Genomic DNA, 22,110 nt, shown 5'->3' on the forward strand with positions numbered 1-22,110 from the left:
AGACTCTCACTGGTTGGTGGGTGGGCTGAGGTGGGGCCTTCAAACCCTCAGTCTCCCTTGGGGACTTCCTATCCAGTGCCCACCCTGTGCCCAAGGCTGGCCCTGCACAGCCAGCTGAGGCCGGGACCCAGCATTGGTTTCCAGGTGGGAAGGCTCCTTGTATGGCGATAGAGCCAAAGCATTTAGACCCCAGCACACCTGGTGGTAAGTTCCCCGGAAACAGCTCCATTGTAGGTGGGTCTGCCCTCCTGTGACAAATCTCCCAAGTGGCTTTCTCAGGCCAGCACGGGCTCAGGGCTGCTGCCCAGACGGGGAGCAGGCGCTGGGGGCCTGCCGCCCTCTTGAGAGGATCTTGTAACTAAGTTCCAGCTTTATGTGGGAAGTTCATGCCAGACTGAGACACTTCCTCGACCCTCGCCCCCCTCTCCCCCCCTCGCCCCCGGGAGGAAGAGGCATGGCCCAACAAGATGCAGTTCCACTGGCCAGTGCGCAGCCCCTGATCTTAACACAGCGTGAGCCCTCCCCCTGTACCCTGTGCCCTCTGCCCACCAGGACTCTGAGCACAGAGGAGTGGCTCAGGCAGAGCTTGTGGCCCAATCCCCAAGGCCTGCCCCCCTCCCACCCCGCCCCCCACCCTGCCGCCTCCCATCTGCCCTGCGGGCTGCTTATCGGGTAACCAGAGCTGGGAGCTGCGTCCACGCCTGAAACAGGAAGCCCAGGCCTGTGCGTGAGCCCTGAGAGCCTGCAGGTGCCTGGGCAGGAGGATGGAGGAGCAGCGGGCGCTCGTGGCCGCCAAGGACGGGGACCTGGCCACCTTGGAGCAGCTGCTGGAGGCTGGCGCCCTGGGCCCAGGCATCGTGGACGCCCTGGGGGCTGGCCTGGTGCACCACGCCACCCGGGCCGGCCACCTGGCCTGCGTCAAGTTCCTGGTGCAGCGGGCCAAGCTGCCCGGCAACCAGCGGGCCCACAACGGGGCCACCCCGGTGCACGACGCAGCTGCCACCGGCAGCCTGGCTGAGCTGTGCTGGCTGGTGCGTGAAGGGGGCTGCGGTCTGCAGGTGAGCACGGCTACAGGGAGGCAGTGTCCCTGTGAACAGAGGGGGGATGAGCTGTGAGCTAGAAGGTCCTCTGCCCTAGGCTGGCGCTCTCGCTCGCGCTCTCTCTCTCTCTCTCTCTCACTCTCTCGCTCTCTCTTTCTCTCTCTCGGACTCACCATGAAAACCCCACAGCTCAGTCTGTGCAATCTGTCTCTGCCTGCCCCCACCCCCACCCCTTCAACAACACAAAGCCCTTGCAAGCCAAGGCCACCTCCTAAACCACCTCGCATCCCCGTCGCCCCACCTCCCCGCACAGGAGCGCCTGGCCTTGCCAGTGGGGGTCCTGCCAGTTCTCATCAGGCCTGGTCCTGGGGCCTGACTCTCAGGATCTAGGAAGGGCCCACAGGCACGTGCAATGGGCACTTGGGCTCAGGAGCTGGAGCCCCGTGCGTGACTGAGGCCCTGATGCTAAAGAGAGGTCTCCAGGGTTCAGGGACGAGCTTTTGGGGGAATTTCCACCAGGGCCTGTCCTCCCCCTGTTCCTATCCGATTTCCCTTTGTGCGGAAAGACTGTGAGCAAGCTCTGACAGAGCCGTGTGGGCATCGGGGGCCCACCGGGTCCCAGGAGAGGGAAGACTCACTGGTCACAGCCTGAGGCTGCCACCAGGCGGGAGGGAGTGCTCCTGTCCTGCTGTGCCTGGGAGAAGGCCCCAGGCTGTGGCTTCCGCAGTGGAAATGCTCCGGCCAGGACCTGTGCTGGGGTGGGCACTCAGTGGCCGGGAGTGGGGGTTGGGGGTGGGGTTGGTAAGGCCAGGAGGCCGCCAAGCCTGGCACTGCACTGGCAGGGGTCACTGGCGGGCAAGTGGAAGCCTTTCTGACCGCTCGCAGAGATTGGGAAGGGGCACGACTGTGCTCTGACTGCACGTGGCAGGTCACAGATTTTAACCCAGACCTGGACTTGAGCCCTGGCCCTGCCTCTTTCTGTGAGCAGGTGGCCTCGGAAGAAAGGGCTTCCCTAGCCTTGGAGGGAGCAGGGGGAGAGGAGGGAGCAGAAGCTTCCAGCAGGCGGGGTCCCTGGCAGAGTGGACCCCAGGCTGGCTCTGGCCACACGGGTTCTGCCCAGCGGGGTGAGTCCAGACCTGCCACCCATTCCCCACCTGCCTGTGCCCCCGTAGGACCAAGACGCCTCGGGTGTCTCCCCACTACACCTGGCCGCCCGCTTCGCCCACCCGGTGCTGGTGGAGTGGCTGCTCCGAGAGGGCCATGCAGCCACACTGGAGACACTGGAGGGCGCCCTGCCGCTGCACCACGCTGCTGTCAGTGGGGACCTGACCTGCCTGAAGCTCCTGGCAGCTGCCCACCGCAGGTGAGGGGCTGGAGCGCCTCCTGTCGGCAGCCTGGGGCCTGGCCCGTGGGGAGGCTGCACCAGGGGCCAGAGAACAGCTGGTGAGCAGGCACACAGGGACGGGACACAGGGACGGGCAAGCTGGCTGTCCTCACGGCCCCACGTGTTCCCAAGACCTTGCATCTGAGCAGTGGAGCAGCGTTCTTATTCCTGGTCCCCCATCCCCGCTGCTTGGCGAAGGCCTTCGGGACTTGCTTTGCGGATCTTCCTCAGAGAGTTCACGCTGGCCATGGAGTCTCTTAGACCCACAGTTTTAAAGTATTTTCTGCCTTTGAAAACTGGGAGACTTCACATTAAAATATACGCACACACAGATGTACACACATGCACATACACACACACACACACACACACACACACACACACACACGGGAAGGACTGTGCCCCAGAGGCCAACATTCCCACTAGGCACCACTGCAGGAGCCAGAGGTGAAGTCTGTGTCAGCCTTGATAGGGGATGGCCTCTCCCTGAGAGTCACTGGCCCTGCAGCAGGTGGAGGCGGAGGGGATTCGGGAAATCCCAGGACCTGCTCCAGTCCATTCACACCGGCCCCAAATGCCAGGCCCGAGTGCCCATGGATGGGATGGATGTGCCTGGCTCACAATGTCCTCTTTTGCAGAGGAGGCTCAGCTCTGAGTTCACTGACCTGCCCACTGCAGGTCCCTGGGCTAGTCGCCCTGAGGCGCCCCCTGCTGGCCAAGCCCAGGGCGCACACCTTTGATGAGGAATGGGCGGAGCTGGATTCCAGCAGCCAGAGTCCAGTTCCCTTGGGCTTGGGCAATGGGGAAACCTGTGCAAGCCTACAAGTGGCTGGCTGGGACCCCTCAGCGGGTAAGGGAGCTGGAGCTGGCCAGTGCCGGGCCTCCCCTCCCCTCGGTCTGGGTCCTTAGCTGGATCAATCCCCACCCCCACCCCGTGACCCCTGGCCAAGCGCCCTCTGAACCTCGCCCTCCCCCTGCAGCAGCGTGAACCGGCGGACCCGCAGCGGCGCCTCCCCGCTGTACCTGGCCTGCCAGGAGGGCCACCTGCACCTCGCCCAATTCCTGGTGAAGGACTGCGGCGCCGACGTGCACCTGCGCGCCCTGGACGGCATGAGTGCGCTGCACGCCGCCGCCGCCCGCGGACACTACTCGCTAGTCGTCTGGCTGGTAAGGGGGACCGGATGCGGACTGGGGAGTCCCCTGAAGGATGGCCCCTGCTCCTGCCTACCCCCCAGGGCCCCTCCCAGCAAGCAGGGCCTGGCTGCGGTGGGGGCCCACCCCCTGAATCCCCGCAGAACCCGGGATTCACAGGGTTGTGGGGATGGGATGTGCTCGCCCATCACTCCCAGCAGCGTGGGCAGCAGGCTCAGGCAGGGCCCGGGATGCACACAGCTCCAGGCTGAGGCTGAGAGCCTGGCATCTACAGCCCTTCCCCACTCGCCCAGGGGCCTCCTCCTCGGCCCTTCCAGCAAGCCAGCCTCACTCCCAGGGGCCTTTGCATGTGCGGCCCCCTCTGCCTGGCAGCAGCTCCCCAGGGCCCCTCCACTGCCTGCCTGCCCACCTGGCTAGGATGGCAGCCACCCTGTGCCCAGCCTTCTGCTCTCCTGCCGTCTTTCCTCCATGGCACCAACACCGACACACTGTAATTTTGACTTCTTTATCTTGGTGCTTGTCTGTCCCTGCCCTGGGAGGCAGGGTCTCTGTCCAGCGGCTGTCTCAGGGCCTGGCATGAGGCCAGGGCTCTGGAGACGTGCAGTGAGCAAATGAATGAGGTCCTCAGGATGAGGTCCCGCTGCTCACCCGGGCCTCAGAGGCCGCCAGTGGTCACCGCCAGCCTCCCTTTTCCGGCCCCTCCCAGTCCCTCCCCCCAGGCACTCAGCACAGACCAGGTCTCCCTCCTCCTGGGGTCCTCCTGCCAAGTGGACCCTCCCCCGGAGAAAGCCTGAGGCCCTCCAGTTGTCACCCCCTGACAGCCTGGGGCGTGTCCTCACATCCCCTCCCCTGTAGGTGTGAGCCTCCCCTCCCTATATCTGTGAGCCCATCCATTTTAGACCTGGCCTCCCTCACCTGGAGGGACTCCTGGGCCCGGGGTGGGTCCTGGCCATCTCTGGGAGCAGGGCCGTGCGTAGCAGGCACTTCACATACGAAGTGAGCCCGCAGGCTGTGTGGTGCCCAGGACAGGTGGGTAGGAGGGCAGAGGGACCTCTGAGCCCCCCAGAGTCCCCCAGAGGCTCGCCCCAGGGAGAGCAGGTGGGGCCATGAGGTCCCAGGACCAGAAAGGACTTTCCAGATGGACTCCCACCCCCGCCCTGTAGAATGGCCGAGGGGGAGGGCAGCCTCCATCCAGCCTAGCCCGCCTGCGGCCAGGGCTGGGCACCCTTGCCCTCGGGGTGCTGGCTGGTGGGAGGCCTCTGTTCCTCACAGACACGCTGAGTATGGGGTGAGCCAGCAGAGCTTTGGGCCGTAGGTGACGCGTGGACCAAACAACCGAAGCCCGATCCTCCCCCAGAAGGAGCAGGAGGCCATTGACAGTGGCTCAACCCCGTGGGCACGTCTCCGCTGTTCCCCTGGCCTTGCCCTCGGGGTGAAAGTCAAGGCAGGAAGAGGGAGAAAAGGGGCACCCACATCCGCCAGCCCCTTCCCTCAGGAAGGCAGGGTTTTCCTGGAAGAGGCCCTTAGCGTCTTGTTGGTAGACTAGGTGATGACCATCCCGAGGCCACAGGTCAGTGTGCCCATAGAAGTGGGTGGGCAACCCTCAGGGTCTGCCCCTCACATCCCTGACGCCCAGCCGGGTGCTCTGGACCAGAGGCCACTGGTGCCCTCACAGAGGTGGGTTGCCAGCAGGACAGGGCCCAAGCCACAGGATGACCAGGGCCCGAGTCCAGCGCCCTGAGAGGCCTGCCAGGACCCGCTTCTGCATCTGTGCAGGGGGAGCCGAGGCTGTAAGCGTGGCTTGTGGTCTCCCAGGTGCCCTCGAGGTGTTTTGCTCATTGGATGGGTGAAACCAGCCCCTGGAGGTGTTCTGCTTAAGATTTGGGCTGGGGCCGAAACCGGTTTGGCTCAATGGATAGAGTGTCGGCTTGGGGACTGAAGGGTCCCAGGTTCGATTCCGGTCAAGGGCATGTACCTTGGTTGCGGGCATATCCCCAGTAGCGGGTGTGCAAGAGGCAGCTGATCGATGACTCTCTCATCGATGTTTCTAACTCTCTGTCTCTCTCCCTTCCTCTCTGTACAAAATCAATAAAATATATTTAAAAAAAAAGAAAAAAAGATTTGGGTTGGGGCTGAAACCGGTTTGGCTCAGTGGATAGAGCATCGGCCTATGGACTGAAAGGTCCAGGATTCGATTCTGGTCAAGGGCGTGTACCTTGGTTGCGGGCACATCCCCAGTGGGGTGTGTGCCAGAGGCAGCTGATCGATGTTTCTCTATCATTGATATTTCTAACTCTCTTCCTCTCTGTAAAAAATCAATAAAATGTTTTTAAAAAAGAAAAAAAAAAGAAAAGAAAAAAGATTTGGGCGGGGGCAGATGTGGGGACTGGAGGCGCCCAGTAAAACCAGATCTCACCCCCAACACGCTGTTCTGGAGGTGCCAGGCCCTGGGATGATGGCAGGCTGGGGGTGAGGGGCCAGCTCTGTCCCCGGACTTCCTGGGGAGTGGTGCCCCTGCCCCCACGGTCACCTCCCAGAGCTCCATGTCCTCCTCCTGGCGGCCGCCCCCAGGAGTGGTCCCCCATGCAGCCTCACCGGGCCCCTCTCCCCGCTGCCTCCAGGTCACCTTCACTGACATTGGCCTGACGGCACGGGACAACGAGGGGGCCACAGCCCTCCACTTCGCAGCTCGAGGCGGCCACACACCCATCCTGGACCGGCTGCTGCTGATGGGCACCCCCATCATGAGAGACTCCTGGGGCGGGACCCCCCTGCATGACGCCGCAGAGAACGGACAGATGGAGGTAAGGCAGCACCAGGGGGTTAGGGTTTAACTCATTAGTCAGTGAGGAAGCTGGGAATTCAAAGCGACTGTGTATCCACACACACACTTACCCCCAACGGGGGAGGGATGAGGAGGCAAATATACAGACAGACGGATGCAACCCGGTCGGTATGGCAGGCAGGGGATCGGCTGATTGTACTCCATCTGACACAGGCATTTTTGCCTTTCTCTGGACAAGAATCATTTGGCACATCGAAGGCAGTGAATGAGAGGCAGGGGCAGCGCAGAAGGTGTGTAATGACTCTTACCCATAAGGTGCCTTTCTGGTTTTCCCTGATATGCCCATTGGACTGCGTCCTCTGTTTCCTTGCACCTGAGCATTTGCAATAAGATGCACACTTATTACACTGCATCTTGTCCTCTTCACCTGTGTGTTAGTGTTAGAGGGGAATACAAATTATTTTCAAAGTATGTGTGCAGCCCAGCCAGTGTGGCCCAGTGGTTGAGCGTCAACCTATGAACCAGAAGGTCATGGTTTGATTCCCGATCAGGGCACGTGCCCAGGTTGCAGGCTTGATCTCCAGTGTGGGGCGTGCAGGAGGCAGCCAATCAATGACACTCTCATCATCATTGATGTTTCTGTCTCCCCCTCTCCCTTCCTCTCTAAAATCAATACAAATATATTTTTAAAAAATAAAAAATATGTGAGCAGGTAAATGATAGCATGTATGGCGTTCTCTTTAGAATCTTGAATGAGGTGTCAGGAAATATTTGTGATAATAAGGGCGCACTGAGGGCTGGCTTTAGCTCAGCGGTTCCTTCGAGTACAAAAAGGGTGCACTGGGACTGACGTTAGGAATGGGGGGCCCTGGACTAACTCATGCTCAAGGTGCCTTCCAGCCCTGCACCCTCTGAGGCTGCTCGGTTTGGGGCGATGGTGAAGGTCATGGGCTCTGAGAGCCATTGCTCTGCACCCAGGCTGCCTGCTTCCTGGTGTCTGAACGTGTGAGGCCTCTTATCCTTCCCGATGCCTTGTTTCACCTTGTGTAATACAGGCCTCTTAGGCCCCACAAGGTGGGGGAGCTGTGAGGAGTGGCCCAGGTGGCCACCCAAAATGGTGTCCGGCACAGTGAGGGACCATGGGAAGGCCTCACTGCCCCATCTCTGAGACAAGCTACCTCCTAGGGGTGAGCATGATGGTCCCCACAGTCCCAGCTGTGAAAGAGCTGGTGGGAGGTGGGCGGTGGAGGAAAAGGCCAGAAAAGTTTGCTGTTTTTAATGTGTTTTATTTCTACAGTTTTCAAAAAACTATATGACATTATTATTTTTTATTCAGTACATAAATAAAAACATATGCAAAAATACCCACAGGTTTACCCCCTTTTCCTCTCAGGCCCATTCCTTCTGGCAATTTGGGACCCCACATGGAATTCCTTTCCCTCGGTCTGAGAGAATGTTTTAGACAGTCCCTCAGACTGGGTTTGCTTCTTGTTCCTTTCGTTTGTCTGGAAACATCTTTTCATCTTCAGCACATTCTTGCTGGGTAGGGAACTGTAGCTTGGCAGTTTTTACATATTGGTGCTTTGAAAATGTCATTCATCACTTTCTGGCTTCCACCAAGAGGCCTGCGGGGGGAGTCACTGTTTGAAGATCATAGTTTCCCCTCTAACTGCTTTACTAGTAACGTGCCCTTCGTGTCTCGTCTTTCGCAGTTTCACTGTGATAGGACCAGGGTGGAAGGCTCTTACTCAGGACTAGTTGGACTTCTTGAGCTTGTGCTTGGTGTTTCTGCCTGTCTGTTAAATTCTCAGCCGTTCTCTCCTCAGACACACCCTCTGCATCCACTCTGCTGTCCCTCATTCTGCATTTTAGTTCTGGCTATAGCTGCTGGTTTTCTGTCTTCATCTTTCTGTCCGGCCGTGCTATATTCTGGATTGCTTCTTCAGGCCCATTTTCTGTTTACCAGTTCTTCAGCTTCAGTCCTTAACTTGGTTATTATTTTTACTAGAGGCCTGGTGAATTTGTGCACGGGTGGAGTCTGCCTGCGCATTGAGGCAGATCTGGCCAGGCTGGCTGTGGGGAGGGGGTGATGGGCCGGCCGGCCCTGCCCCCTGGTTGAACTCCCAGTCAAACTCCCATTTGAGGAGATAATTTGCATATTAGACTTTTATTATATAGGATGTTCTCCACCTCAGAATTAGTCATTTTCCAAATCTGCATGTGTCTGTTTTTATGATTTATCATTTCATGCCTGGTCTTTATGTCTGAAAGTCGTAAGCTCGGTTACATCGCAGTCGGTAGCCTGTTTCTTCAGGTCTGTTTGCTTGTGTCCTGGCCTCCTTCGTGGTGCTCCTGGCCTTGTGGACTGTCCGGTGAGAAATGATTTGCAGGAGTCAACTGAGGCCCGGGATGTTGTCTTGGTTGCCTCTGCCTGTTAGCAGGTGAGGGACTTGCCAGCCCAGAACCATCTGAGTCCACATTCCTGGTGAGGCTCCCTGGAGCGCCTGCAGGGGGAGCTGTGGTCTGGCTGGCTCTGGTGCACTTTCCTCTGAGCCCTCAGCCTGCAGCGGCAGGTGGTGGATCAGAGCCCACCTTCGGAGGCCCTGGCTTTTGCTGGTGCCCCTCCTCCCAGGCGGCTGCAAGGACTCCCAGGTCATGACCTTCTCCTGCATCAGCGCTCTGAGTGCTGGGCTCATCCCTCCGACGCTTGTCTTCTGGCTTGGCCTGGTGGCTCCTCGCTTGCTTGTTGCCTCTTCTGTGCTTCAGGAAGGGGACTTTCATGTCTCATCCATTTTCTGCGTCGCTGGGAGGCTCCGACCCACCTGCTCCGCTATGCCCTGACCTGGGTCCTTCCGCCCACCTGTCTGTGCTGCTGGCTCAGCCACCTCACAGGCGTCAGACTTCCGTCTGGCACAAGTCCCAGCTTCTTCATGTGAACACGGCACAGCCCTCTGAGAGTCGCTGTAAAAATGGAAACTGGTTATGTAGTTGCAGGCCAGGACAAGGGCTGCAAGGGCAAGGGGCAAGGTCGGGGTCAGGCTCCGAGCAGGGAGGACCCCAGACACGCCGCCTTCTTACCACCTGAGCCCTCAGCGAGTTCTTTACCTCGTACCTGGGTTGCCATACAGGACGGGGTGCTGGTACCTGCAGGGCTTGGTGCCAGGCTGGGCAGCTGTGGGTGCAGAGGACGCTGGGATTCTCAGGCGGGTTCCTCAGACGTTGGCAGCCTCAGCGCCCCACCTGGGAGCTGGGGGTGTGGTGCCAGCCCTCTGTGGTGCCTGTGAGTGCTGTGGGACTGCGCCCAGGGACAGTCCTCCCTCAGCCACGGTCCTGGGCAGCTCAGGCGCTCTGAGGGCACACCGGTGCCCTGGCTTGTCCTGACGTTATAGTTTCAGAATCAAGAACTACAGGTCTGCCGTGGTCACATGTGCCCTCCCTGCAGTGCTGCCAGACCCTGGTCTCCCACCACGTGGATCCCTCCCTGCGGGACGAAGATGGCTACACGGCAGCAGACCTGGCGGAGTACCACGGGCACCAGGACTGCGCCCAGTACCTGCGGGAGACGGCCCGGCCGGTGAGTCTCAGGGTCCCCAGCCATCCTAGCTGGGGGGGAGGGGGGGTGACAGCCCCTATGCCCCCACTCCCTACCTTGACAGACCAGTTAGCTAGAAAGATCCATGTGCAGGAAAAAGGTTCTGGGCCAGGGCTGAGCCAGCCCCACAGCTCAGCTGGCTGGGCGCTGGGACTAGGGATGAGCCAGCAGCCATGACTGGGCAATGACCAGTCCTGTGACGGGGCTGTGATGGGGCTGTGACAGGGCTGCCATCTACCGGACCCTCACGGCCAGTGCTCCCAGGGGTGACGCTGTGTCAGACTGAGGTTCCCCACGGGTGGGAGCAAGACGTTGCGTTCTAGGTGAGGTGACCCTCATGAGGCCCAGCCAGCCCTTTGCAGCCCAGGAGGCAGCAGCTGCCAGTCCCCCCTCTGGCCGTGGCTTGTGACCTTGACCCTCCCTGAGCCACTACACAGTCTGTGAGGACAGGGGTCTCGTCCGCAGCACGTGACAGGCCACAGTGTTTGTGGAACAAACAGGAGCAGACCGGTGGGTGAGCAAATGGATAATATAAGGGTGTGGATGGACAGACCAATGGGTGGGGGTGGACAGATGTGATGGTGGATGGGCAGACCAATGGGTGGGGGTGGACAGATGTGATGGTAGATGGACAGACCAATGGGTGGGGGTGGACAGATATGATGGTGGATGGACAGACCAATGGGTGGGGGTGGACAGATGTGATGGTGGATGGACAGACCAATGCGTTGGGATGGACAGATATGATGGTGGATGGACAGACCAATGGGTGGGGGTGGACAGATATGATGGTGGATGGACAGACCAATGGGTGGGGGTGGACAGATATGTGGGTGGAGTCAGCAGTTTAGTCAGCGTGGAGTCTAGCTACCCCCATTCCAATCTGCCCTTCTCCTTAGTGGGCACCCCGGGATGACTGGACCCCACTTCAGCTGAGAGCCCTGAGGCCCAGAGAGCTGCCACGCCTCTGGGCCAGGTCTCACAGCTGTGCCTCCTCGTCCTCCAGGGCGTCAGGACTGGGGTGGGCAGGGCTGCAGTCCTTCCCGGGCCTGGACCCAGGCACAGTCCTCCCTCGGCCATCGCCGGCCATGGTCCTGGGGCAGCTTAGGCGCTCGGGGGCATGCTGAGCCCTGGCTTGTCCTGACGTTATAGTTTCGGAAGCAAGAACTGCAGGTCTGCTGCAGTAATTTACTCCCTAACCATTTCACTGAACATCCGATGTTTGGTTAGAGGCTGTGTCCCTGGCTTGGGCTGGAGGCGTTGGGGACCTCAGCGAGCTGCTGGTGTGGTGGGCGGAGCCTCACTGTCCATCCGCCAGGGATGCCCGGCCCCCTGTGTCCCTCCCAGCCCCGGTGTGGTCGCTGGGTCTGGGTCGGCCTGGCAGATGAGATGAGGAGGCAGGGTGGGGGCTGCTTGGCTGCCAGGGAGCAGGCCCCATCCCGGGTCCCTTGCCGGGCCCCCACCCAGCCACACTGCAATGGCCTGGCCCACCCTCCGACCCCGGGCTCCTCCGGCCCTGTGCCCCACTCCCTAGGGGGACGGGGCTGAGTGTGCTCTGCGGACCCCTGGGAGTGGCCCACCGCAGGTTACCTGGTGGTTCTCCGGGTTCTGGCTGGCTTCTTGGTGACACCACGGGATCCAAGGCAGAGATGCCCCAGACCAGCCTGAGCTGTGTGTGCAGGCCCCCACCCGCTGCAGGCCAGGGGCACCTGCCCATCCACACGCCCCCCTGTGACGGTGGAGAGCGGGTGGGCTTGTCCGCCTCCTTCCGCCTCCCCCAGCCCCTCGGCCTGCATCCGGGCTGACGGCGGGCCCGGCGCATTCAAACACAGACCCTCAGCTACGGGGGGGTCTCAGGACCCATCCGGGTCTCAGGGTTGGACCTGCGGCCTCTCTCTTCTCCCTCAGCGAGCACCGGGGCAGCAGGACTCCGGCCCCACTCCCAGGCGCAGGCGTGGCCCTGCGGGCGGGAGGGCGGCCGGCAGCTGGGGGCCGCGGCCCGGGAGGCTGCGCGCCTGATGCAATATTGATGGAAACGCAATATCCAGAGGTCACCGCGCTGGCCTCTTCCCGTGTCAGGCTCGGGGGAGGTGGTGAAAGCCATAGCCACGGCTCCCCAGAGAGGCAGCCCGGGGCCTGGGGCTGGGCCCGTGGAGACGAGACCCCCTCCGTGGTCTGCAGGGCAGTGGGGGTCTGCATGCCGCTGGGGAAGTGCAGGCCCTGCCTCAACCTCTCCACCTGGACTTCAGCCGAGTCCTTCTGCTCCCTGGGCAGCCCCTCTGCACACAGGGGACTGGGGGACTCCCTCTTCCGAGGCCGGTGTGAGTGAGGTCCTGGTGGCAGCAGTTTGGAGCCGCAGCCCAGAGTGGCAAGCCAGGTTCCCCACATCTCCATGGCATCCACTGTCCCGCTTGCCCCTGCCCCATCCCCATTACCACCAGGATTGGGGCGGCTCTGCCCGGCAGGTGGTGAGTATCTCTGAGCCTCAGTTTTCTCATCTGTAAAATGGGATTGGAGGAGCCTCGTTGAAGGGTAAAAGAGACACCCATTGACCACTCAGAACTATCCCAGTACCCCCTCCCCCTGATGCAGAAGGGTCCTGAATCCTCTTTGTTTTACAGATGGGGAAACTGAGGCCCAGAGAAGGCAAGGCCTCCCCCCGAGGCCTCCTCCCCAAGGGAGGGGCAGGCCTGGCTGAATCTCAGCGTGGCGACAGGTGTCCAGCCCAGCTGCAGGTCATGATTTGGCCGGCCGGGTGGCATTACAGGCCTGTAACCCGGCTGTCCTCAATGTATAATGCATGGTCAGCTCAGCGCTGCTCAAATCTCACCAAAAACACAGTGAAGACTGCAGGCCGTGGGAAAGGCGCCAGCCTTGGGGCAGTTGCCCAGTTTGGGGGTAACGCGCCCGCAGTCAGGAGCCCACAGGTCGGGACTGTCGGCCGCTTCGTCTGGTCCCTGTGGATGTGGTTCCTGTCCAGCCTCAGTGGGGAACGCAGGGGTGTGGGACGCCCATTGCCGGGGGAACGCGGCAGCAGACCCCTGTCTTAGCTAAAATGCAGAGGTCACAGGGACACCGCAGGGACGAGGCCTGTGCCAAGGTGCCAGCCCTGCCAGGCTCTCTCCTTAACTCCCACCTGCAGCATTTTTCCAGGAAGCCGAGGCCCAAGGCACCTCCCCAGAGCTGCTCCTGGGAGCGGTGAGCAGGACTCAGCCCCGGGGACAGGTGGCACAGGCCTCCCAGCTGCACGGAGGCCCAAGTTCCCTACCTCTCCCACTCCCCCTGGGTCCCCGAGCAAGTCCCAGCTCCCTGCCTCTCCCACGCTCCCCCCATGAAGGGCAGCTGCCACCCGGGGAGGGAGGTTCTTGCCCCTCCCCCGAGCAGATTCCATGGGCTCCCAGGGTAGCTGGGAGCAGGGCCCGCAGGCAAGCCCACAGCCCTGTCCTGGCTGAGTGGGGCCAGGCATGGGAGTGGCCCTTTGGGGAGGGCCCTGCTCAGCCCTCCTCTGTCCACCAGCCTGTCACCGCCAGCGTCTGTAGCTGTGCCTCGGGGCCTGGAGTCTGACTGGCCCCGTTTGCAGCTCCTAAGCCAGGCTGTGTCCGCCTCATGGACGCTGGGAGAAGACACGAGCCTCCTGGGTCTGAGGCACAGGGTGAAGGGTCTTGTTGGGTCCCTTTGCCCCCCAAGCCCCAGGGTTGTGTGATAGAGGCCCAGGTGGCTGCTCTGCACCCAGGACGTTTGCGTCACAGCTGAGGACCCCAGAGCCTGGGCAGCCCTGTTTTATAGCGAGCAGTAAGCAGCCTGCGCCTCTGTCTGGGACCCCGCTGCACACACGGCCCCGAGAAACGCCAGGAGAAGAGCAGCAGGACGGGGCACACTTAGTAGATGGAGAGGCCCACCGCCTGCCTCTCCCTCCACTGCGGGTGCCCTGGGCCCGATCCCAGGGCACTGATTCGAGGGGCTCCCGTCCTGGCAGGCGTAAGGATTGGGGTCCCCGGGTCGCCTCGTCCCAGCTGCTGGGCCTTGAGAAAGCCCCTTGCCCCTGTGCCCGGGGCTGTCCTGGGGGTGCAGGTACCGTCCTGAGGGATCCCGCTGGGTGGTCTCTCCCTCCCATGTGCCCGGGATCTCAGGTCCCCTGAGGGTCGGCCTCCCCGGGCCTGCCCTGTGGAGGGTTAAGGTGCGTGGTAAGGGATCCCACATGCGGCCCCAGCCCGCCTGGCCACCTGACACCTCTGCCTTCAAATATTCATGCGATGCCTCCCATCCCTGGGGAAGCAGCTGTGACAGCCCCGACAGCCCAGGACACCACAGCGCCCCGTGCTCCCAGCCCAGCCCCGACTCCACAGGTCCTCTGGGCTCCGGGAGACCACCCTGCGCCTGCCGAAGCTCCCCGGCTGCTGTGCAAGGAGCGAGGTGTGAGGTGGGTGGTGGCGGGCAGACGGGGTCTCGGGCTGTGTTCCCGTCCGGTGGCCATGGTGGACGGAGAGGCCTGGACAGGACTGTGACGCGGAGCCGGAGGCAGTGGGTGAAGACCTGTGGCGAGGGCTCCCCCATGCAAGGCTCTGTGTGAAGTGAAAATGCAGGCCTCCCGCCTTCTGAGCCAGGAAGAATTTCAAGGCAGAGCTGGGCGTGGGCCCCGGCCCGGCCATGCATCCCCTATGGGTCCATTAAACCCGGTTCTGGTCCTCTGGCTCTCTCCAGCACCACCCAGGGGGCCCCAGGAGGGAGGGGTGCGGAGCTGCAGTCTGCTGGCTGGGGCAGGGTGCTTGGGTTGGGAGAAGGCAGCGTACAGCCTGACTAGCTGAGCCGGAATGGGGCAGCCTCATGCCAGGCAGCACCGAGACACCCGGCCCGGCCAGGACCCTGGGCGTCCACCAGCTGAGAGACGGGGCCGGACAGCCTTCAGCTTTAAACCAAAAGGCTCTGGTCTGGGGTCCTGGAGGACAGCTCAGGAGTCCTCCTGGGGAATTTCTGTGCCACCTACGTGGGACAGGCAGCGGCGGGCAGTGAGCACAGTCCTGCTGCTGGCAACACCTGCTGTCAGGGCAGCCTGCACGCCTGGGGCCCGGCTCAGCCAGGCCCGGAGCCCACCCGGCCAGGCGTCTTGGCTCCCGGCGGTCAGTGCCAAAGCTAAGGCTGAGCTGGGGGAGCGCCTCCAAGCCAAGGCTCTTTCCAGCTGCTCACCCGTCAGTGCTTGGGGGCAGAGAGGTGGCCAAGGACAGGATTGTGCCCTGCCGCAGACACGGGGCAGGCTGTGGGGTAAATGGGGGGTGATCCAGTCGCCCCAGCATGGATTCCCAGACCCCATGCTCCCAGGGCCAGTCTTGGTGTCTGATTCCAGGCAGCCCGGAGGGCAGCCAGGACACTGCGTGATAGGTCTTGGGCACAGTACCCCGCCCTGAGGTGTGGTCAGCCCATGGCCCCTGCTTGTGGCTAAGAAGAGTTTCAAGTTCCTTGTGGTTTTCCCCTAAGCCTAGGGGCCAGGCCCCTGCTCTCCTCGGAGGGGACCACCCTAGGTGGTTCGTCTCAGCACAGATGTCGGGGCCAGTCTGGGAGGGTGTGTGCGCGCACATCTCTTGAAAGGCCAAAGAGAGGTGAGCTCAAGCTGGACACCAGGTCCTAAGCCAGCACCTGGAGCTGCCGAGTTAAGCTGCCTCTAGAGGGAGCCCATGAGCTCGGCCTTGAGATAGGGATTCCCTGGTGGTGGCGGTGGTGGCAGTGGTGGTGGTGGTGGTGGTGGTGGTGGTGGTGGTGGTGGTATCAGTGGCATTGGGGGGGCACAGTGAGTGGTGGCACTCAGACAAGTGCGTGGGTGTTTGGGAGCCCTGGTCACCCGGTGTGGAGGGAGTAGAGAGACATGGGGGACAGAACCGGGAGGGATACTTGACCGCCTCCAGGCCTGTTCTAAGATGCACGAAATGGGCCAGGCTAGCCTGGACACCCCTCACCTTCACCCGGGCCTCCCGCTGACCAGGCCTGTCCACCCCCAGGTGCCGCTCCTGATGACACCCCCGCCCCCACCATTCCCCCCTCCTCCACTGTCGGCTGCGAGGCGCTCCCCAGAGGATGGAAGAGGAGGCTCAGGTCTCAGGAGCCCCACCGGTGAGTACGCTTCTCCAGGGAGGACAGGCCTGGGCCATGGGTGCCAGGAGTGGGCACTGTTGGCCTCACCCCCGAGGTCCTTTGAGGGGTTGGAGGTGGCAGGGATAGCTGACTCCAGGCAACTATGCTCAGGATGCTCAGGACCTGGTTGAGGTCACCCCCTCCCACTGCCCAACCCCCAACTTCTTCTAGATTTCCTTTGTTGTCTTCGTGTTTTAAAGGGAGACCAGTTAAACAGCCTCCTGCCCCGGCAGGGTCCCTGTGAGCTCTGAGCCGCTGGGGCCTGGCTCCCCGCCTGTGTGATGATGGGCAGCCCCCTCCCTCTCTGGTCCCCCAGTCCAGAGGGGGAAACCCCTACAGACACAGCGGGGACAGGGACACAGTCCGTAAACTGCAGGTCACCACCGGCCCTGCGTTTATGAGGATGGAACGGAGCAGCTGAGAAATGTTCGCAGTGAGGGCGGCAGCAGTTCATGGGGCACATGGTCGTCATGTAGGACCGTGTGGGCCGGGGGTGATGCAGAATGTGTTTCTCATCAGTGTGGGGCCTTGGTGTGGGCATCTGTATGGGGTTCAGGGGCACGGAGGGTGGTACAGGACAGGCTTTGTGGCCCAATGGGCTGCTTCAGGTCCCCAGACCACTGGCGGTAGCAGGACTGGGAAGAGGAGAACTGGCCGTGCAATGGGATGATCACAATAGAACGCAGGCTCTCCCTCCAGCCAGCCTCTGGAGGCCTGAGCACACTCCCGGGTGCTTCTGAGAGAAGGGGGCCAGCTGGATCGTTGGCTCCAAACCCCATGTCCTTCAGGGAGGCGGCTCTACCCCAGGTCCCGGGGCTTCTGCTCCCCAGCCCCCTGCCCGGAAGCCCCTCTAATTCCAGTTCCCCTTCCGCCCAGCAGCAGCATCGCTCAGCCCCGCCTGGCCCGGCCAGCCCGACCAGCCTCCTCCGCGGGAGCCGATGACCCACTCGGTCCCCCTGGGGATCAGCACCTGCGCCGTGGCCATCGCTACGGTGCGTCCTCACTGTCCACGTCTCCGTCTGCCACGGCCCCCAGCCCAGCCGCAGGGCCCAGCCAGCGTTCCGTGATGGGAGCCCAGGCCAGGCCGCTGGGCAGCCTGAACTCAGGGATGCTGCTGTCATGATATAGAGAAGCAGCATCCATGGAGAGGGTGGCCTGGTGCCCACTGCCCTCGGCCTTGGAGCTCTCGGCCAGCCCAGGACCCGTGGGGGGAGGGAGAACCCACTTCCTTTCTGTCCTCTTTCTGGGCATGAGGCCCCCACAAATCCTGCCCTCCGTTTCTTAAATGGGTCCTGGGCACTCTCAGCGGCTGAGATTCCTGTGCAGGTTTGGGAAACGCTGCAGTGCTCTCCGTCTTGGAGTTATGGGGGCCCGGGGAGTGTGGGGGGGGAGTGGGAGGAGCCCCTTAAAGGCCCTGACAAGCCCTGCAGTCCAGAATTGGCCACCAGACTCTGTCTATGCAACTGTTCTGCAAACTTGTTTGCCCATCTGCATGGCATACTCTGAGCAACTCCTTCCGGGCCAGATACAGCAGAGCAGGAGGAATCTCTCCTTGCCTCTCACCCAGCAATCCCCGCCCCTTCCCTCCCCCTCCCCCCCCCTGCCTCGATACCACAGGGGACACTGCTGTCCTTGGTCTCCCCACCCTCCCTGGCCAGCCCCACCGCCCCTCCTCCCTGGGCTGCGCTGGCCCCAGGTGGCCCTCCCTTCCTCTCCCTGGCAGGGCGCCCGAGGGGCCCCGAATTACCTGCTCTTGTTGGCACAGGGGGCAGAGACGGCGGCGGCGGGGGATACCCCCCAGGGCCTGGCCGCACTGCAGCTGGATGGACTGCCCTCTGGCGACCTCGATGGGCTGGTGCCCACGCGTGACGAGCGCGGCCGGCCCATCCCCGAGTGGAAGCGGCAGGTGATGGTGCGGAAGCTGCAGGCACGCCTGGGCGCCGACCCTGCCCGGGAAGCTCAGGTGGGGCTGGGCCAGGGGGGTGGGGAGAGAGGGGCGGGGCCCGGCGGGAGGGGTGGAGCCAGAGGATAGAGGACGGGGTGGGGGGTGAGGAGGAGGCAGGAGGGGGATGAGAGCTTCGTCCTGGCAGGTGGACATGGAAGGTGGGGTCCTGAGGCAGAATGGGTTGGCCCAAGGGAGGACCAGGAGGAGGCAGGAGTGGAGTGAATGAGGGACAGTGGGCAGAGGTGAGGTCAGATAAGGGACAGGCAGAATATTACAGGACCTCTCACTGCAAGGCCTCTGGGGAGCCTTTGAAAGTCTGAGCAGAGCCCTGGCTGGTGGCTCAATGGTTAGAGCATCCGCCTGAGGACCCAAGGGTCACGGGTTCATTCCAAGGGTCCATACAGGGCACATACTCCGGTTGTGGTTGCACGTTCGATCTCTGGCCCTGGTCGGGTTTGGTTTAGTGTGTCACTCTCACATCGATGTTTCTCTCTCCCTGTCTCCTCCCTCCCTTCCACTCTGAAAATCAATGGAAAAAATATCCTCCGGAGAGGATTTAAAAAACAAACAAACAAAAAAAAACACCTGAGCAGAGAAAGGGCTGTGGTCCGAGGTGGACTTTGCCAGGCCCCCCTGCCTGCCGTGTGGACAGCAGTCCTAGAGACCTACCCTTGAGGGACACGGTTTTGTCTGAACGAGGTGCTCTGCACCCCTTGCCGCAGAGCAGCCCCTGCAGAACAGTAATACCCTCACGTGAGGCTGTTTAAGTTCATGAACAGGAAATAAACGTCAAAGCCCCTCCTGGAACAGCGGCCACTCCCTGCCCACGGGCTCCTGAGCCAAATACCTACTGACTGGCTCTCAGAGCTCAGTGCAGAGCGTGCCTGGCACCAGACAGTTTAGGCCTCTTGGCAACCAGGCGGTAGGTAGCTCGCCTGTGAAATGGGCGCCTCCTCCAGGGGTTCTGAGAGGTAATCAAGAGCCCCGGGGCCTGGACCCAGAGGGAGCCCAGCTCAGGGTCCCTCCATGACTGACCCCGAAGACTCTGAGCACTGGGGCAGGGCTGTGTCTGGTGCGGGGGGCGGGGGGGAGAGGAGGGGTTCTGGGGTGAGCCATGGGGAGAACCCAGAGCACAGTGGTTGAGGCTGCCGTCCTCCAAGGCCGCCTTCTGGCCCAGAAGGCTCTGGGGTGGGGCAGGAGGGGCAGGAGGGGCAGGAGGACTCTGAGGAGAGAGAGCCTATGCATTGAACATCCGGGAGATGAGAGGAAGAGGTTAGGCAGAGCAGACACCCCAGCTTCTTCGAAGGGGATTGTCCTGAGCTTCAGTCTCTAAGTCCAGGCAAGAGCCAGCGGCTGTCCAGGGCTGGGCTCCCCAGCGGCACCGGGCGCCGGCCACCTCGGGGAGCTCGAGTCCAGCAGGAAGGAGCATGCCCTCCCAGCCACCCCGCTGACCGGCCCTTCTCTGCCCAGGAGGACAGCGGGAGGAGCGCGGGCCCCACAGAGCAGGCGGCCTGGCGGTACTCGCAGACCCACCAGGCCATCCTGGGCCCCTTCGGGGAGCTGCTGACGGAGGACGACCTGGTGTACCTGGAGAAGCAGATCGCCGACCTGCAGCTGCGAAGACGCTGCCAGGAGTACGAGAGCCAGCTGGGCCAGCTGGCGGCTGAGCTGCAGGCCCTGCTGCCCGAGCCCCTGGTTAGCATCACCGTCAACAGCCACTTCCTGCCCCGGGCGCCAGGGCTGGAGGGCGAGGAGGCCCCCTGCCCGGCGCCCGAGCCCTCGGGCCCTGAGGTGGCCGCGGAGGCCGTGCCCGGCGGGCAGCCCCTGCCCTTCTGGTGCAGCCACGTCGCCCGGCTGGTGCGCAGCATGTCGCTGCTGCTGAAGGGCATGAACGGGCTGGTGCAGGGGGAGGAGAAGCCGGCCGGGCAGGCCCCACAGGAGGCCGGCAGGGAGGCCCCCGCCGGCCCCCCGCAGAGCGAGGCCCAGCGTGAGATCCAGGAGTGCGGGGTGTCCGTGCGGACGCTGCGTGGCAACTTCGAGTCGGCCCCCTGCCTTCCCTGCATCCCAAACCTAGGACCCCCCTGCGAGGCAGGGGTCCAGCCCGGGCAGTGCCCCCGCGGCTGCTGGCCCGCCCCACCGCAGCCCCGGGCCGGCCCGATGGGAGGGGAGCCCGGGCCGGGCGACACGGAGGAGGCCAGCGACTCCGGCATCAGCTGTGAGGAGGCCCCGTCGGAGGCGGGCGCCGGGCACGGCCCCGACCTGGCCAACCTGCGGAAGGAGCGCATCGTCATGCTGTTCCTCAGCCACTGGAAGAAGTCGGCCTACACGCCCGCGCTCAAGACGGCCGCCTGCCGGACCCTGGAGGCCCGCCGCGCGGGGACCCTGGTGGCCAGGGCCCCCCCGCCGCCCGCCCCCCCGCCCAGCGAGGGCCCCCGGCTGGGCCACCTGTGGCAGCAGCGGACCATCATCGCCCACCTGCTGGGCAACTGGAAGGCCATCCTGGCGCACGTGCCCGCCCGGCAGCTGCGGCGGCTGAGCCGGCGGCCCCAGGGCCTCCTGTCCCCCGAGCAGTTCCTGCCCCACGTGGACGGGGCGCCCGTGCCCTATGGCAGCCTCACGCTGGACCTCTTCATGCTGGGCTACTTCCAGCTGCTAGAGTGCGACCTGCCCGCCGAGGAGAGGAAGATGCGCCACCTGCTCTGCTTCGAGGTCTTCGAGCACCTGGGCGCCCACGGCTGGGAGGCCGCGCGGGCCTTCCACAAGGCCGTGACCGACGAGGTGGCCGCTGGCCGCCGGGCCTGGACCGACGGCTTCGAGGACATCAAGGCCCGCTTCTTTGGCGCCCACCGCGGTGCCGCCTGGGACGCCGAGCCCGGCCGCACGGCGGGCCTGACCCCGCTCGGGCCCCCGCCCCACACCGCCGGCCCCGGCCCCAGAGGCGGCCCCGAGCCCGCAGCTCAGCCGCTGGGGTCCGGCTCCCCGGGGGGCAGCTTCAACAGCGAGGACATCTGTGGCTACATCGACCGCAGCTTCGCCTTCTGGAAGGAGAAAGAGGCTGAGATGTTCAGCTTCGGAGACTGAGGCGGCGGGCAGCCCCTTCCGGAGGGGCCTTGGGGGTGGTTCTCTCTCCTCTTGTCCTTTTGCATCCACCTGGTGGCCGGGGGAGCCCCCGGCCAGGCGGGCAGACACTCGGCGTGCTAGTGCCCTCCGGTCCCGCCCTTGACAGAGCTTCCTCCTCAGCTCTGGGCTCAGCCTCAGAATCCTTCTCACCCCTCAGTCCAAGGAGCCCCTCTCTCAACTCTCCCCCGGCCCTGAAGTTGACAAAGGGCTGTCCCAGCTGCAGGCCCCTCTGCCCGACTGTCCCCTGGCAATGTGGGTGCCAGCCCGTGCTTTCCGTGGGTCCTCCTCCCGGTGCCTGGGGGTCCTGCCCCTCAGTTTCTCTGGGGCTGGTGGTCCAGACCTGTGTGCCCTGCAGGGGTTCTGCCTCGGTTTCTCCTGCGGGCCCCAGGCCTGTCCCTCCACGGCCCCTGGCCTCTGTTTCCCTATCTGAGGGAACTGGAGTCTGTGGCAGAGGCCTCCTGTCAGACAGAACTGCCCTCCGAATCCTCCGGGTCAGGGAGGTGCTTCACACCGGTGCATCCTGCTCGCCCACTGCCACCGCTGACAGGGGCCCACCCCGGGATTACAGGGGATCCGGGTCCCTGTGGGGCTCCTGCCCTCAGTTTGACAGCCCTGCCGCAGGGACAGCTGAGACAGGCAGTGTGGGGGCGGGGCCTCAGGAACTTCCTCTGGCTGCCACCTCCCTGTGGCCACAAGGGCAGCAGACGAGTGGGATGGGCCAGCCCACCCGGGGTCCCACACGGGGAGACACGTGGGAGCTGTAGAGTCGGGAGTGTGGGGCGGCCAAGGCTGCCAGGCCCGGAGAGGAGGGCGTGAATTTGCTAAATAAAGACTCCGTTCCTGGCCAGTCTTCACGCTGCGCTTGCTGCCCCGGGGAGAGCTGCCTGTGCCCAGAGCGGGTCCCGGCACTGGGTGGGCACCGAGACCGAGTCCTCACCTCAGCGTCACCGTCCTCAGCCCCGCAGAGCC

The 22,110-nt window shown here is 63.2% G+C and overlaps 1 protein-coding gene across 1 annotated transcript; it reads left to right on the forward strand.

Annotated features, from left to right (window-relative positions):
* The first annotated feature begins 436 nt into the window (after positions 1-436).
* Positions 437-21,752, forward strand: ESPNL (espin like). Its single transcript, XM_036420950.2, has 9 exons — positions 437-1,058; positions 2,213-2,403; positions 3,405-3,591; positions 6,198-6,380; positions 9,804-9,935; positions 15,944-16,055; positions 16,956-17,068; positions 17,842-18,039; positions 19,492-21,752. The coding sequence occupies exons 1-9, from the start codon at positions 765-767 to the stop codon at positions 21,100-21,102; spliced, it is 3,021 nt and encodes a 1,006-aa protein (XP_036276843.1). The 5' UTR covers positions 437-764; the 3' UTR covers positions 21,103-21,752.
* Positions 21,753-22,110: the final 358 nt, after the last annotated feature.

The sequence above is a fragment of the Pipistrellus kuhlii genome, unplaced genomic scaffold (assembly GCF_014108245.1).
Source record: "Pipistrellus kuhlii isolate mPipKuh1 unplaced genomic scaffold, mPipKuh1.p scaffold_m20_p_7, whole genome shotgun sequence".
Classification (NCBI taxonomy): domain Eukaryota; kingdom Metazoa; phylum Chordata; class Mammalia; order Chiroptera; family Vespertilionidae; genus Pipistrellus; species Pipistrellus kuhlii.